Below are 15,994 nucleotides of genomic sequence, written 5' to 3'. Positions count from 1 at the left end.
GTGTCTTACCCTCCGATCCAGAGAATGAAGAACGTGAAACGCACGCAAAAAAAAGACACAATGTGTGAACTCCTACAGTAGCGAGCAGCCCAAGGGGGACAAGGGAGGGCAGAAATTGCATAAAAATTCGAAGAGAGGAGAAAGATAAGAGGGTAGATACACTCTGGCCCCTCCCTCCAATAGCCCTCCTTTTAAGGCAGCCCTCTTGGCTCCTCTCCATCCTCGTCCTCACCCTCCCTCCTTCCCCCTCCCACCCACCCCTTGGGGCTCCCTGGTGTGATGCTCAGCTCCAACTTGTACGTCAGCCCTTCAGAAGTGCTCCAGTTTGAGTGGCAGGCCGTCACAGATCAGTTCCCTGCTAAAGCGGCCCGGCAGGCCAGGGTGACGGGCCAGGAAGGGATCTAAGTGGGGTTTATCAGCGCTTCTTAACGCCTCTCCGGCTCCCTGACACAAAAGAGAGGGGGTATTAAACATCTAAAGCAAACCAAAAAGCGTGAAAGCTCCTTATAGGGCCGCGGGATTGCGGATGTGACTGGAGTCTTTAAAAAAAATATATCACAAAAAAAAAGAAAGAAAAATAAGGAGAGAAAAAAAAAAGCACACAAATGCTTCAGCAATGAGGAAGCAAAGGAAAATGTTGTATGTATTTTCTATCCTGTGTGGATAGAAGAGTGGGTGGGAGAGAGAGAAAGAGCGAGACAGAGAGAGTATCTGTAGATGGAACTAAAAACGCGAAAAACAAACAAGTGAAAACTAGCTTAATAATGTTTCCTAGCTTACCACCTGTTCTGTGTGTATATGAAACTCAAGACTACTTCAAAGAGTGTACATTCAATGTACCAACGTACTGTATCACCAATACCTAGGCTAGTCAATGACAATATAAAGACTAAAAAACCGTCAATGAATAGTTTTTGTCTCAGAGAGATTGAATTTTTAAATTTTCTCTTTAACAAACATTCAAACCCAAATGTGCTTTAACACCTACCACCTACAACAGTGAAAAAAGAACAGGTGTTCAAATACCAAGGTTTGACATACAACGTGGAAATTAGCAGCATGAACTGATGATGCTGGTTTGCCAGCTAATTGGACACTGCAATTAGCTAACTGTTTTACACCATTAACAAACATTACCGCTTACATGTCCTTGTAGGAAAGGCACGGGTGTTACAAATAACCGTAATGATGGCTCTGTTCTGAACCCTGGAATTAACTCACCTAAAGGGAATGCATCATATATAATGTCAATAATTACACCTGTGCTTTTCCTGCTATAACATTCCAAAATGTCCGCTCTGAAAAAGGTCTATAGGCCTTTTGAAATTCAGACATGTCACAATTGGAAAAGCACAGGTGTAAATAATAAGATTAACGATAGCTAAATTCCATTTAGCTGCATCAGTTTCAGGATACATGCTGATTTACTGACTTACATGGGACACTGGGCCATCGTTGATGTTATTAGTAATACTTGTGATTTCCCACAATAACAGGTCAAAAAGGCCTACTTCTGTGTAACAATTTGGAACCAAAAAAATAAAACCTAAATTGTCCACATCAAGAGCTGGTATGGCTACTACCAGCCTCTGCCTTGTATGACGCAACATGTGTGATACAGACTCCACTTGTACGTCTATAATTCAACCCTGTTCTCCTCAAGATAACAGATAAAGGGACCTCTTTAAACTTGTAACTTGGCTTACCCTGACTGGTGTATGGAGTATGTACATGCAAGTTTTCACTACACACACAGAAGGTGAGTAACTAAGGCTGTGTCCCAAATCACTCCCTTCGTTCAATCACTATTCCATGAGTGTAGACACTCAAAGCTTGCTCTGTGGTGAGCAGTAAAATGGGATGTCAGACACATATGAATCAACATCATATTGCCTCATAACTTTACTGTCACCTTACTGCAAGTTTCTATAAAATGCGAAGCATTGCGTTATTGTTGGTAGGAAGTAGTGAATATGCCACAGACATGACTTTTTTGTTCAATTGTGTCACTTTAGTATGTCTACTGATGGATGCTAAATACTTTCCTCTGATAAGCGAGCCTTACACTGGTTGGCTAGACGAGGTAATCACTCAAAAAATGTGGAGTCGGTTGGTTGATTGGTTGACCTGGACTCTGAACATCTTTTTTGGAAAAAGAGGTTTCTCCTTACATAACTCAATGTGCAATTATTCACTTCACAACAGTCAATGCTGCATATGTCTTTGACTTCTCTCGCTCCTGAGAGCTTTGTTTCAGCTACAGGCAGTAACAATAAAGCTAAGAAAAAAAGTCAGAGGACCGAACATACTCTGCACAGTGGTTTTTTTTGGTGTGTTAAGTGTGTAGCACACCAGCAGGGACCAGTGTGTGTATGTCAGAAGCTGGCAGGGGGTTAGTATCTGAGACATTTTGTAAAAGGTCAGTGTAGAGTTCAGTCAGAGACATGTCTGTGTGTTTGAGGATGAAACTGCAAGCGGTACGATGGTTAGGACAGTTAGGAGGAGGGTCAGTAAGGATAGATGGAACCTGCAGGAAACAAGGTACAGACAGAGACAAGAGAGAAACACTTGGATGTTGTTATGTCCTGTCACACAGCAGCCATATGTGTTTATGCATTAACTGTCTGGTGGTTGCCTGTGAGGATCCTGTATGTTTTTCTTTGAGTCAGAATGCATGTGAGTGGTCTGTTAGCTGTGTAAATGTGCATGTGTGCGTTTTGTGGCCTGATCTGCGTGTTGTCTCCGAGCTCTCACATGTTTGTGTGGAGCGTTTTTTCCACAGCCTTGCTAATTATGTCATTAGCAGTCCGATTAATACAACAGCTGATTGCTGCTTTGCTGGCAGTAGGTTGTTATAGTACAGCTCTGAAGATGTGAGCCCCAGAGCCCCATTCCTATAGACAGCTTTAACTCAGCCAGTGTATGATATGAGCTGCAGCAGCTGTTGCAGACTGCACTGATTTATGAAGTGTGTTTATTATTCCTCTGTTATGGAGCTATTCCTCAGTTCAACTAAAATGTTTCATTTTTAAAAGTAGTTTCTTTCTGAAGAATTGAACAATGGTTTCCATCAACTGTGATGTTTATTTTATTTCTATTTTTTAATCCATTTTTATTTGTTGGCCATGGTTCATTTTATTTACACACTGACAAATAGGGGAGTCATTTGTAAAATACTGGGTTTTACTTTCACTTCTTATAAATCATAGTTACAGGATATTTCTCAGCACAGTATAGTTACAACTATATGACATAATATGTTACTATATTCAATTAAAGAACCAATGAGTATCATTTAGGAGGATCTGTTCCCAGAAATCATGTTTTTATATGTACAGTAGCCCAGAATGGACAAACCACACACTGACTCTAAGTAGGGCCTTTTTTTATAGTTTCCCCTGCATGTGTGAAAGGCAGAGCTGTATTCACTTGGTTGCAATCTGCAACTTCCCCACTAGATGGAAGTAAATCCTACACACTTGTACACAATTTTAGAGCATCTGTGTATGTATGAGCTAGACAGTTCATTGTTATCCTTGGTAACAGAAGTAGAAGAATGCACTCAAGGTCAACGTACTCCCTTGTTTTGGAGCTTTCAACCATATCACAAAGTTTTAATACATGCTGGCTTATAACTTAAATTGAGTGGAAACTTCAGGTACGGTAAGTACGTGGGACACTCCAGACATCTCCCAAACCTTTTTCCGCCAGTCTTTAGCAAGCAGATGTAGTTACAAAGCTATACATAGTACATGTCAGTTTATATACAATAAATACAATACTTCTCTTCTATTTTTCTACGTTAAAATCTAAAACAAGGCCTGAAGTGTCTCCTTATGTTCCAAAGAAAATTTAAACACTTTCATTTTAAAATTCAAAACTTCACGTAGAACTGTGGCAACAAACACTCTGTGTAGCAAAAGCATTATAAGATGGTGTTTTCATGCATTAGATTTAGTGGAACTAAACTAAGATGCACCAGTAACTCTGTCTTTCAACAAATGGAGAGCAGCACACTTAACACCTTATGTGAGATCCCAGGAATAGTACAACAAAAACACTGTTTTTACCTCTAGACAAACAACAACATTAACTCTGTCTCAACCTTGCAGCTTACTGAACCTCGCATTGTGCAGTAATTAGTGAAGTCGGTAATGTAACCCACCTGCAAAGTGCAGAGTGAAAAGCAGCATGCCGGTTTGTATAGACAGAGGTCTGGTCAGAGGTGGGTGGATGGAGTATAGTTTAAGCTTTGGCAGCAGGCCAGCTGCTGTAGCTAACACACTGTAATTGTGTTTGGCAACACATAACCCACCATAAATACATCATCCATACACCTATTACAATATTGACCATATTCAGCTTAATAAAATTGCTATTAAAGCTAAATCTATTAGTCTGATTGGTTAAATTATAAGGCCTCATCTTCCCAAATAAAAAGGTTTTCCTATTGAGTTCAAGTTAGTGATATTAGAGAAATTGTTCTTGCCTCTGTGCTAAAAATGATCAGTTCACATAAAACAACACAGCCAACAAACAAACTTTAATGCAACAGTGCCTGCTAAAGAGATACAATATCTAAAAATGCAATCGTTCATTATCCCAAAACATTATTCGTGCAATCCATTAAATTTAAGGCTCATTATGAAATGTGGGACATTTTAAGGGTGCAAATTCATTTTCACCTAAAGTTACGATGGTAGAAAAGTAATTAAAGTTACAGTGTAATGAAATCATGGACCATACATAGAGTCACTGGAGATTGCACATAAATTACTTCAATTAATCACACGCACACTGATTCAGATGATAACTCTGAATCGGAACGTTTGGAATCCTCTTCTCTCTGTTTTACTTTCTGTCCATTTCTTTCCCTTGCTTGTGTGTCTTTCTGTGTGTGTAAATGCACGGTTGCTTTGTGCAGTTTTTGTGTGTGTGCCACTGAAGGGGCAGCGTGCTGGGGAAGGGCCAGAGGTCTGGTGCACCCTGGAGAACGGACAGGGCCAAAGCCGCGTCTCCGACCCTTCCTCCCGTCCCTCCTCCCTCACCCTGTGCTGTCACAGGATGTCTCTGTGGGTGAGGGTTTCCCTGGCAACGAAAGCCCGGCGAGGAGGCTGCATTGTGCGCTGTGGAGGGTGATGCGGAGCGGCTTGTTGAAGGTGGCGAGTGCGGGGGGGTGGGGGCACACAGTGATATCGGGTGGAACTGGCACACGAGCTACACAAGTGAGGTAAACAACTTTCAACCATTACTCACCACATGGCTCTGTTTCTTTTCTTTTTTTTTTCATCCTTCTCGCTAATCAACACTAGACCCTGATTAAAACAGCAACGCCAGCCAAATGAACTTCCATTTGCATATACATGCTGTGTAAAATCAGAACCGACGCCAGAGTGTGAATTCACCTTGACGTGGCCGTGTTAAATGTATCAAACAGTCACGTCTAAGTAGCTGAACGCTCTGATTTGCTGTAGTTACAAATCCATTTCCCGCTGTGTTACACAGACAGTGCGAGTCAGGCCAAAAAAAAAGAGCAAAAAACAAAAACCTTAGAGCAGCTTCTTTTGGGAACCTGCAGCTTGATCCACTCTCTAGATCCTAACGTGTGATGTGTATTTATTCGACAGAGTGTTTTTTTTTAATGAAACAGTTAAAAATACTTACCCCTGCTGCAGTCCTAAGTCTGCTCTCAAAGGTGGCTCTGTCAGGGCGCCCCCTGCTGTCTCTCAGGGTATACACACCCTCCAGGCTGCCAACCTGTCAGCATAGAAACATATTGTGGTCAGGATGTGAAAAGCCTCACTTTCAGGACACAAAGGGTAAAGAGTTACTGTAAGTTGTGCTTGGTTGAGTGTCTTTTATTTAAGATTTTTTTGTTTTCACCCTGTCAGAGAGACCAATACAGATACAGTGTAAGGGTCAAATCACATAACGTATTCGGCCTTAATCACCAATATTACCAACATGATATCAGTGTATCCCCTCCGGCCATCTGTCTTGTGTGGGGGTTTTTTCTGCAAGAGGTTGGCCGAAATCAAATAGCACACAGTTTATCTAACCTTATCCTGGGCTTTTCATTTCCAAGCCTTATAAACTCACATCGTATTGACCGCCTGGGAGAGTTAGAACTAACTAAGTGAAATCTACTCGCCGGCAATTGTGTGCAAGGCGCACGTTGTATGTGTGTGTGGTGTGTGTGTGTGTGTGTGTGTGTGGCTTGCTGATTCTATCTTCCTTCACATTCATTCTCTCCATTCTCTGTCCCTGAGGTGCATCAGGGCTGAGACTGCCGAGTAAATTGTCCCAAATTGAGTTCCTTCTTGCCGGCAGATACAGGCCACATCCCGACCGTTTAGAGCGAGACAGAGAGAGAGAGACAGAAAGAGAGAGCGAGAGAGCGAGAGAGAGAGATAAAGTGAGAGAAAGAGAGAGAGAGAAAACAATCACAGCACACATCACTTGCTTGAAAACCTTCTCTCTAATTTTTCTCTTTGCCTTTTTCTACCCACCCTCAGTGTCTCTCTCCTCTGCTGATTTCCCTGCTGCCTCTCTTTCTTCTCCCGGCACATTATTCTTCTGCTTCTCCCTCTTTATATCACTCCCTGTGTGTCTTTCCTTGTCTTTGTCTGCTGAGATAGGTATACATCAGACTTTCCTTGCTCAGCTTGGCTTTTTCTTTCCTTTGATGATTCTCTGCCCTCCTGCTCATCTTTCTCTATCCTTTCTCCCCCGATCACTGCTACTTTTCTCCATCTCCCCAACCAACAGTATTTCTCTTCCCTCTCCACGTCCTTTCCTCACCCCGGTTTCTATCCCTCCTTTGCTCTTTCATCCCACCCTCCATGGCTGGCTGTACCCGGTGACATAGTACCCATCAGCGCAGACCTCCTGGGTGGAGGAGTCTCGCTCTGACAATAATCACACAGTAAGTTTATAACGCTGGCAGCCCAGCTGAGCTGAGCTGAACTGAGCACACGCGACTCCCCTGACGCCGACACACTCCATTTAACTCAGCAGGGGGCTGCAGGCTGGCTGGGGCAAGGATGAAGCATGAGGATGGGGATGCCAGTGGGTTTTTGGGATGGGGGGGTACTGGGGGGCTGGTGATGGAGCAGTGACTGGAGACAGATATGGAAATGGGATGAGGAAAGATGGCTGGAGCTGAAACTGGTGCTGCAGGGGATGAAGAGGGGGTGAGGTTTTGGACTTTTGGGTTCGGGCAGTTTTTTTTTTAAGAAGATGCGCATGTCACCGTCTCTGCATGGAGTGATAACCCCTCTCTACTTTCACCGCTTGCTCTCTGAAAAATCCCCTCTATCTCTTTCCTTAGCTTTTAGGGTGTTTACTTTTTGTACTGGCAGCAGGGACACAGAAACTTCTTTTCGACTTGAGAACTTAGGTTTTTAAGTCTTTGTAGAACCAAGATCCCCCTTGCTCAAGCCCCTACAAGGCCCATAAGTGATGTAACTAACCCTGACCTATGATCTCACTAAGAAAAATGAGAGAGAAAAAACAACCCCCCCCCCCCTTTGGAATCAATAAAGGTACACTTTGATATTTATTTTTCTATTACTTCCCACTATACTCACAGAAGTATTAGGAACAATAAGGACCCTATTATAGCACTCTTGTTTGGTTGCACTGGAATTTGTTGGAATGCCTAATCTAAAAATAGAAATCCCCTAAAAGCCAGAAAAATGTTCACAATTGAAGATGGTAGCAGGACAGAAATACAACTTTGGACAGATAAATGTACTGGAGACCAGGGATGCACTAATCCACCTGATATCCACCAATACCAATTTCAATATCTCAACTCGGGGTATGTACCGATCAGATAACAGTCTTTTTTTCCCATATTTAAAAAGCTTACTACATGGAACCTATTGGAATTATTTTTATTAAAGGTTATATGAGGACGGGGATCACTTTGGATAACGGGGTGTTGGAGCTCTCCATGGTGCTGATCCTGTGGCTGAGAGCCGACAGAGAGCTACAGTATGCTGGGTGCCTTCTCTCCTGTCCTACCCATTCATTTATCATGTCTAACCATTGACTTTACCTGTTGCCTAATGTTTGTTGTTTTCAGCACCGGAGATTGACAGATGTCTAGTTACAGTAGTAGTATGTAGAGTTCCAAACCCCACGAGTCAGGTTCAGGTAAGGTTATTATCAGGTATGGTTATATTCAAATAAGAAGTCAATCTGTGCCCATGCTGTGGTTTGCTGTCAGGTATCAGTTTGAGGCCCATTTACAATTCGACTTAAATGCTGGCTGCAGAGTTTTTGTTTATGCAAGATAATAACACTCTTTAAAATAATATTACACATTACACTAACACACAGGATCAGCTTGGGATTTAGTGTCTTGCTCAAGGACACTTGTGACATGTGGACAGGATGAGCCGCCAACCCTACAATTAGTGGACGACCCTGCTGAGACACAGCCTCATCTTCCATCTCCCGCCTTCACTGCACTTTAGTCTAATGATCAACTACTTCTATAGGGACTATTTTTTTGTAGTAAGCCATCCCAGCAAAGTACATGGACTATCTAGAGTAACTGTCTTGTTTTTAGTGTGCGTGAAAGACACACTGCTGTTGAATGCTTTAATTGCAAATACAATTTACTCCCACTGTATTAGGGTAGCAGGAGAACTCTGAGTAAATAAAACTAAAACTATTTGCTTAGATACCACTAGAGATAAATGAGACAATCTGTCTGTTTTGCAATTTGAGTGAAACGGCCCTTTAAAATTGTCAAAGCAGTCAGTGGCCCATAAAAACAGATAAACGCTTCCTGCTAAATGTGTCAGTTTGACAACTTGACATTATTGACACTAGATGTGCACAACATACACACATGTCACACAGTCACACAGTCAAACTACAGCTGTACATGGAAATTAGTGAGCAATTTCAATCCAACCAAAACAAACACACACACACGCACGCACACACACACACATCCTCGTGCCTTGCCAGAGCAGGTTCACAGCAAAACAATATGAGGCCAATCAGGGGACCATTGGTATGGCTCTCCCTCTGCTAATGAAGGCACTTTGAAAAGGTAATCTAATTCACCAGCAGCAATTAAGGCTGGGAGCGCCTTGTCACTATCAATTATCCGCTCCTTCACTCATGTTCTTTGCAAGTCGCGACGACTGAGCTGCTGACCACAGCTGAGTCGCGCCTATTTCCGACAAGCCCTAGGGTAACATTAGTCACAGTCACCAGACCCAGTCCACTGAGAACACTAACATTGCAGGTAGTGCACACACACACACACACACACACACACACCACACACACACACACAGATACTGTATGCTTGAATCATCGCACAATGAACTAAGTAAGCTTGACGTGAATGTCCTAGCTGGCTGCAGTCAGAGGTGGATCTTTACTTAGTGGATCCATAAACAGTATCAACAGCACTGGCTCCTACAGGCTGTTACGGTAGGCTCTGGCATCGAGCCACTGATGTTAACATCCATCAAATATTGGTTACTGATCTAAAACCCATGCTTCTGTGCTGTGGTTTTTTGGTTGTTTTGTGGGTGCGGCTGTGTGTGTGTGCTCGCGCATGTGTTTACAAAAGTACAGATTTCCTATCAGGTATAACCAACATGTAACGATAACGATAAAAGTCAACAAATAAGACTCCTTGATAATGCACCTGATACAATACTGTACAGTGCTAATACTAGCTGGAACAATTGATCAATTAATGAATTAGTCGATCAACAGAAATTATAATGAAAGGAAGTTTCATAATTATTAATAATAATTTTTGGACTATTGGGTTTTCTTTTTGACTATTTTCTTCAAAATCTTTTAGTAAAAATGTTAACTATTATTGCTTTAGACAATAATGCTGATTTCTAGAACACGTAAACCTTATCTGAGAATATCAGGGCTCTGTACAAGTCAGTCAGGCTCACTTCCACGGAGTTCTGGACATTTACATTTATCACGCTGTTGTAGTGGCAATGGCAATCACATTTAGTAGGATCACCTGGAGTTGATGTGTGCATGTGTCACCTATATTTGATTACGTGAATGCACGATGCATTCACATACAATAGCAGATTGTGTCAAATAAGACAGGTCTTCCAGAATGTGGTGACTGGTTAAAGGAAACTGTGGGAAATGGGTGATAGATATGTGATGAGTTATGGATGTACAAGCAAAAATTTAAAAAAGTGCTCCATAAAAGAGCCACCAGGTGTTTTTCACAGCACAGACTAATCTGTTTGACTTTGTCCTATTGCCCCACTTTCACCCAAAATTCATTAAAAATCTGTTGAACGGTGTTTCAGATTGAAAAGTTACTTGTTTATTATTAGCTAAAATGCAATTATCCAAGTTCAGAGAAACATGAACTACTTGAAATTCTTTCTGAAGTTTTTTTAAAGCATGAAGTAGAGATCGAGTCTGTGACACTGATGCAATACACATGGAGACACAGCACCCAGACCTGTCGCCCTCTCCTCAGACTCCACAATTCAACTAGACCTTGAGACTCCAGACAGGTGTACAGTGACAGACAGGACTATTGAAAATGCTCTTGTCAACGTCTCGATTGCTTAACTGAATCTCTCCAACTAATGACCTTCATGCTGATGAAGAGGAGATTAGCATGACAGTGCTGCTGCTGTGAGAAGAGTGCTGCAAAGCCTTCAAAGGAAAATGTCTGGACTTGACTACTGTATGTTGCGGCAGGAAATAAAAAATCCTGGGTGCTGTCAGATTTAAGTGATACATGCATATTAATTTAATGTCATCGGGTATATGTAAATTCAAAGACTGACGTGTTGAAGTGTCATTTCACAGGTAGCCAAACACCATCATTAGTAACTCTTGTCTTATATGTATATTCAGATATTAGACGTCGACAGTAGACTACGTTCAAAAACAAATGGGTTTCATTTGTTCATAACATGAGTGGAACAAACACTAACAGCACCATTAATAGAACAATCTTCTATCTTATAATTTGACTCTTATCTTGATGAGGAATGCTGTTGTAAAGTTATTTTTGTGCGTATATTAAGGACAGCATAATGTGCAAGTTAAAACAATGGTGAAAGCTTTGGTGATTAAATTTTAAAAACTGGATCATCAAATCAAACACTCTCACATAGCCTAAATTAATTCCTCCAATCAGCCACAGAGCACAGCACTGATGAATGGAGCAAAATAAAACAATAGCCCTGCCTCAGAAAGAAAAGCCTCCCAGAATGCAATATGTGGACAACACTGTTACCCCAAGAAAAAAATCCATACTATAATTTGTAGTGTTTTCTTTGTCCTATGTGGCTTGAAAGTTTAAGCTTTTTACAATTCTGACTATCGTTTGTAACTGAATGAAAAGAGGTCTAACTAAAGAAGAACATGGTTCACTTCCCAGTGGGAGAAATTGCATTTTGAATCAATTCACATCAAGCACATTTGTAAAAGTCCATGCAGGTTCATGTCAGAGATGGTCCGTAAAAGTAGCTGTATGAAACAGCAGTTCTCACCTCACATCACCTCCTGACCTCTGTTAAACACAAACAGCAAACACTACCAGCAACATGCATGAGCTATTCAAAACCCATGTGATAGGAAATCGATCTAATCTAATCCAAAAATTCTTGCAGACAGGCAATGTACTAGTCTCACATGTATTTGCAATTAGTCTCCAAATAACCGGACCTGCATGTCTGAGGACTGTAGGCAGAAACCCACACACACGGGGGCGAACATATAAACTCCACACAGAAAGACTCCAGAAGCCAGTGTATCCAGCTAACTGCTAATTAAACTATGGTATTTTCCTCGAACTTCAGGTCAGGTACTTCATAGTATGCCAGAACTAACACAAACAACACAAGACTGAAAGGTAGTCTCATTTAATATGCTGTACACAGTATATTATGATAAGAAAACTAAATAATAAATCTAAAACAACGACTTGGATCAGCTGCAGAACTGGCTTCTACTGCTGAGAAGAAGCTCCCATGAGGAGTTAATATTGGACTTGAGCATTTTGGACCCCAACCAAAAATCACTTGCAATTATGCGAGTTGGAAGTCAGAGCGATTAAAAAGAATAATAATAGATTAATCAATTAAAGAACTGATTTTTAATTATCCCACAGAGGCTTCTTTTAGTTTTAGTATCTGCCTCACTGTGGTACACAGTAAGCGTTGCTCTCTGCTACTAAATACGTTTTTACTATATTCTGGTCTGACAGAACACGACATGCTCTTCAAAGACACCCAAACTATAATCTGAACCTTGAACTGCTCTCCACTTACAAGCTGCTGGTTTCTCTTCCAGCTGTGACACTTGACAAAGTAAAGGACACTAAAAGCTCTAATTAAAGTCTTTGGGAATTGCCCAATTTTTATTTTCGACTGAAACACAATGAAAAGATGGAGACGGAAAAAAAACATTATTTTGTGAAACTGGATTGAATAATTATTGAGGCTAGTGTGTGATGTGGTGGTTTTCATTTAAGGGTAATAGCTCATCATAAGAGCCTGCTGATTAAAACAGTTGCTAAAGGACTCTAATTTTATAGTACAACTATACTTGTCTATTATGTTGGGTTGGTTGTTATATTCAGTCAATGCATCAATGATTTCTCTTGATATAGTTTGTTATTCCACTTTTTACGGCATGCCTGTGTTTTGTTTTGATTCCTCACCCTGTTATTGATTCCTATAGATAGGAAATGCCTGTGCTCTCTCTTCAAGTGTCAGCTCTCATTATCGTACTGCACAGCATATGACTGAAAGGCCCAAGCATCTAAATTCAAAACAACTCACTTGAAAGAAAAAGCTGATTTAAGACACTGTGAAACACACAAGCTCGACTAGAGCCGCAGATATTGTGATCTACTTGTTCTATCTTTTGTTCCTTAATGTGTGTGTTTTTTTAAATATTTTGTTTATTTTGTATGTGTTTGTGTCATTTTCTTTTCTCTTTTTCTTTGACTTGCAATGAAAAATTGTGATGATCTATGATAATTGTTGGTACTACCTTTTACTTTTTTAAATCATCTTTGCTTGAAGGCAAAAGTGCCCACCTCTACCTTAAGAGTTGCATATGTGTTTAGCAGTGATCTCCTTAGAGCTGACACTAACAGTTAATCTTAATCAATTTATCATTTAATTCATATGACACCAGAATTAATGACAGATGCCTATTATAAGTTAGCAGAGCCAAACTGATTACATTATCACAATTTCTTACTGAACTTTAATTTACAAAATGAAAGCGAAAAGAAAGCAAACTGCCCGTTTGAGAAGCTGTAACCAGTTATTTTCAGCAGATTAATAGCTTAAAGCTAACAGTTTGAACTTAAAGTCAGTTGTACCACTATTGCTAAGCGAGTTCAGTGCAGTCTGCTGCTTAACAGGTCCAAATGGTTAAAGGTTAAAAAGAATGCATAAGAAAGTCAAGAACTTGTAGGAAGATAATTTTCTGAGTAACAGTAAACAAAACAACAACCAAAGATGAAAACCTAAAAACTGACAGAACAGAGAGTGTAAAGTTTGAGGATGACACAAACAAGTGGAAGCTGTAGATGTGTAGCAAGAAAGGACCAGCTGCTGGGAGGAAAATATGAAGAGGAAAGACCAAGAACAGGTGGAGAAAACCAAAGAGAGGACAAAGGAACTACCAGCAGGAAACTGTTAAAAGAAACGCTGCAGCACGATATGTGTAAAATTTTACTTTGCTGTTACAACAAAAAAGGAAACTTGCATGCATTTACCAATATTATTATGTTAACAATAAATCAAACAACACCGTTCTCAGTTCATGGGAGTGTTTCAGCATCTTTCATGGTTTTGGTTTTATGGTCCACAACTTCCCTGCTTTGGTTTAGTCACATTGCTCACATCAACATTGCTTCCGGCAACAATGCAGCTGTCAGCGAAAAAGCTCTAATAAACTCACTGTACACTACCTGCCTAGGACCAAACAGGTTTTTGTTTAGATTTTCTTTGGCTGTAGCTATAGCTTCTTTGTGCAAAGAAGCAGCAGGGTTCATGAGAGATGTGTAAACTCTGACAAACACATGGGCTAACACTACAACACCACTGACCAGATACAGAGTCAATGTAACTAAGTGGTGTCATCAGTTTACTGTAATTATACCAAAATCCCAAATACAAACTCATTTACAGGCTACTGTGCTGGCGTTAACACAGACTATAAGCTATCACCAACCTCAGTCCCAAAAAATGCAAACAGCTTGATTTGTACTACAGCATCTGATAGCAGTGCAGCAGAGTCGGACTGAAGCTTCCAACAGATCCGTGCTCCGCTTCTGCTGACGGCCTCCAACAGACAAATAGAAAGAGGAGAGAGCAACAGAGATGGAGGGAGGGATGGAAGGGAAAAGCATGAAGGATAAACAAAAACAAACACAGACATCAAGAGTCATTGAAGCAGTGTGTGAGAGCCACGTGAGGCAGCCCACCCTATGGAGAAAACAGCAGCTGGTGTGTATACTAACAGCCCTACAGGGGCTGTGGCCTCCACAGCCCCAAATATGGAGAAGCAGAAAGGAGAGATTGGAGGAGGGCTGGGTGATGAAGGGGGATGCTAGGGGCTAAATGGGGTGAGCAGTTAAGCCTTGTTGGTTACAGTATTGGCAGGAAATGCAGGAGATGGGAGGGGGTTCTATGGTCCATCTTTAGTCACAAATACAGGGAAGTTTTTGAAGACAAACACAATTGGTTCAGGGTTGAGTATTGAGTTTTTTAGTGTAAATGTTACATAAAAATTACAGTTTAGTAGTAGTTTGTTGTGGGGTCATTTAATAAAAATGATTAATAAAATCAGTGACTCAAAAATTACTTATAATTGGGATTGTGGCAACATTGTTAGACTAATAGGACGAGGACCCTGACCAGTCACATGATGATCATCCAGATTTTAAACAAACCCCCATGTTGGTTTCACATTCTGCCAGCTACACAAATAAATCAAGAAATGGTGCAGATGTACAGCGTGTCAGTCATAAGAAGGTAAACAAAACACACCGAGGCACTCATAATCCCTCAAAATACAAGGATAAAACCTCTGATTACAAAAATAAGGGGGGGGGGTGTAAATAAGACTTGATTTTCTTCCATTCAAGATTTCAACCAAAATCAAAGGACGAATGTTGAATTTTATTCACGGTAGTTGTGAACTATTATGATACAGATCGCAAGTCGCAAATACCATATTTGACCACGACAATGACACCGTTTATTTGATTGTGGTCATGCTATAATCTCCAAAACTGAGTGAGAGAGACTCTTTACATGGACATTAAGCGAGAACAGAAATAATACCGGACAATGAACAACAAATCCTGCCGACAACAGAGTGTACGCTTACGAATCCAGTTACTTTAAACTGTAAGACCCCTGCGGTCGCGCTCCAGTGCAGCTCCAACCCCGCCCTCTCTCAAATATAAAAATAACACTAACTAATTGTCCCACCATTGACAATTGATAAAACAAATCACATGTAACACCCATCAACAAAGTGACTAACGGAGAACAGCTGAAGGGCTCCTGAATAATACAGTTAGCACAAACTCTTCCATGAAATCTATTAGCAACAATACCACACGAAGTTCAGTTGTTAGATTCATATTTAATGTCACATTAGAGCTGAAATGAGTAGTTGATTGAACAATAATTTGAATGACAGAAAATTTATTTCAGTTGATTCACCTGGAAATAAGAATTATTGTTTTTGTTATGTTAGAATGAGCTTGTTTATTTACAGACATTGTTGTTGCCCTCCAGCCATGTTGAACCGCCATGTTTCTACAGTAGCTAAGAACGGACAAACCGGTTTCTCCTTCTCATTTAGAGGGAGGGTAAGCAAATTATTGCAGTCTACAGCTACACCACTGAGATGCCACTAAATCCTACGCACGGGCCTTTTAAAGGGGAGCGCTGAACTTTTTTTTTTTACACTTTTCTTTGGTGTTAAG

The 15,994-nt window shown here is 40.8% G+C and overlaps 1 protein-coding gene across 1 annotated transcript in view; it reads right to left on the bottom strand.

Annotated features, from left to right (window-relative positions):
* The window catches only part of LOC118335700 (furin-like protease kpc-1), a 160,884-nt gene that overhangs the window by 135,131 nt on the left and 9,759 nt on the right, over positions 1-15,994 (bottom strand). The window contains exon 3 of the mRNA XM_035672127.1: positions 5,665-5,757. Coding sequence (XP_035528020.1) covers positions 5,665-5,757 — 93 coding nt within the window. The remainder of the gene's footprint in view (positions 1-5,664; positions 5,758-15,994) is intronic.

The sequence above is a fragment of the Morone saxatilis genome, unplaced genomic scaffold (genome assembly GCF_004916995.1).
Source record: "Morone saxatilis isolate NCDOM2014 unplaced genomic scaffold, NCSU_SB_2.0 Contig24, whole genome shotgun sequence".
Taxonomy (NCBI): domain Eukaryota; kingdom Metazoa; phylum Chordata; class Actinopteri; family Moronidae; genus Morone; species Morone saxatilis.
The sequence above is the reverse complement of the archived record's forward strand: the minus strand, read 5'-3'. Positions and strand labels throughout refer to the sequence as shown.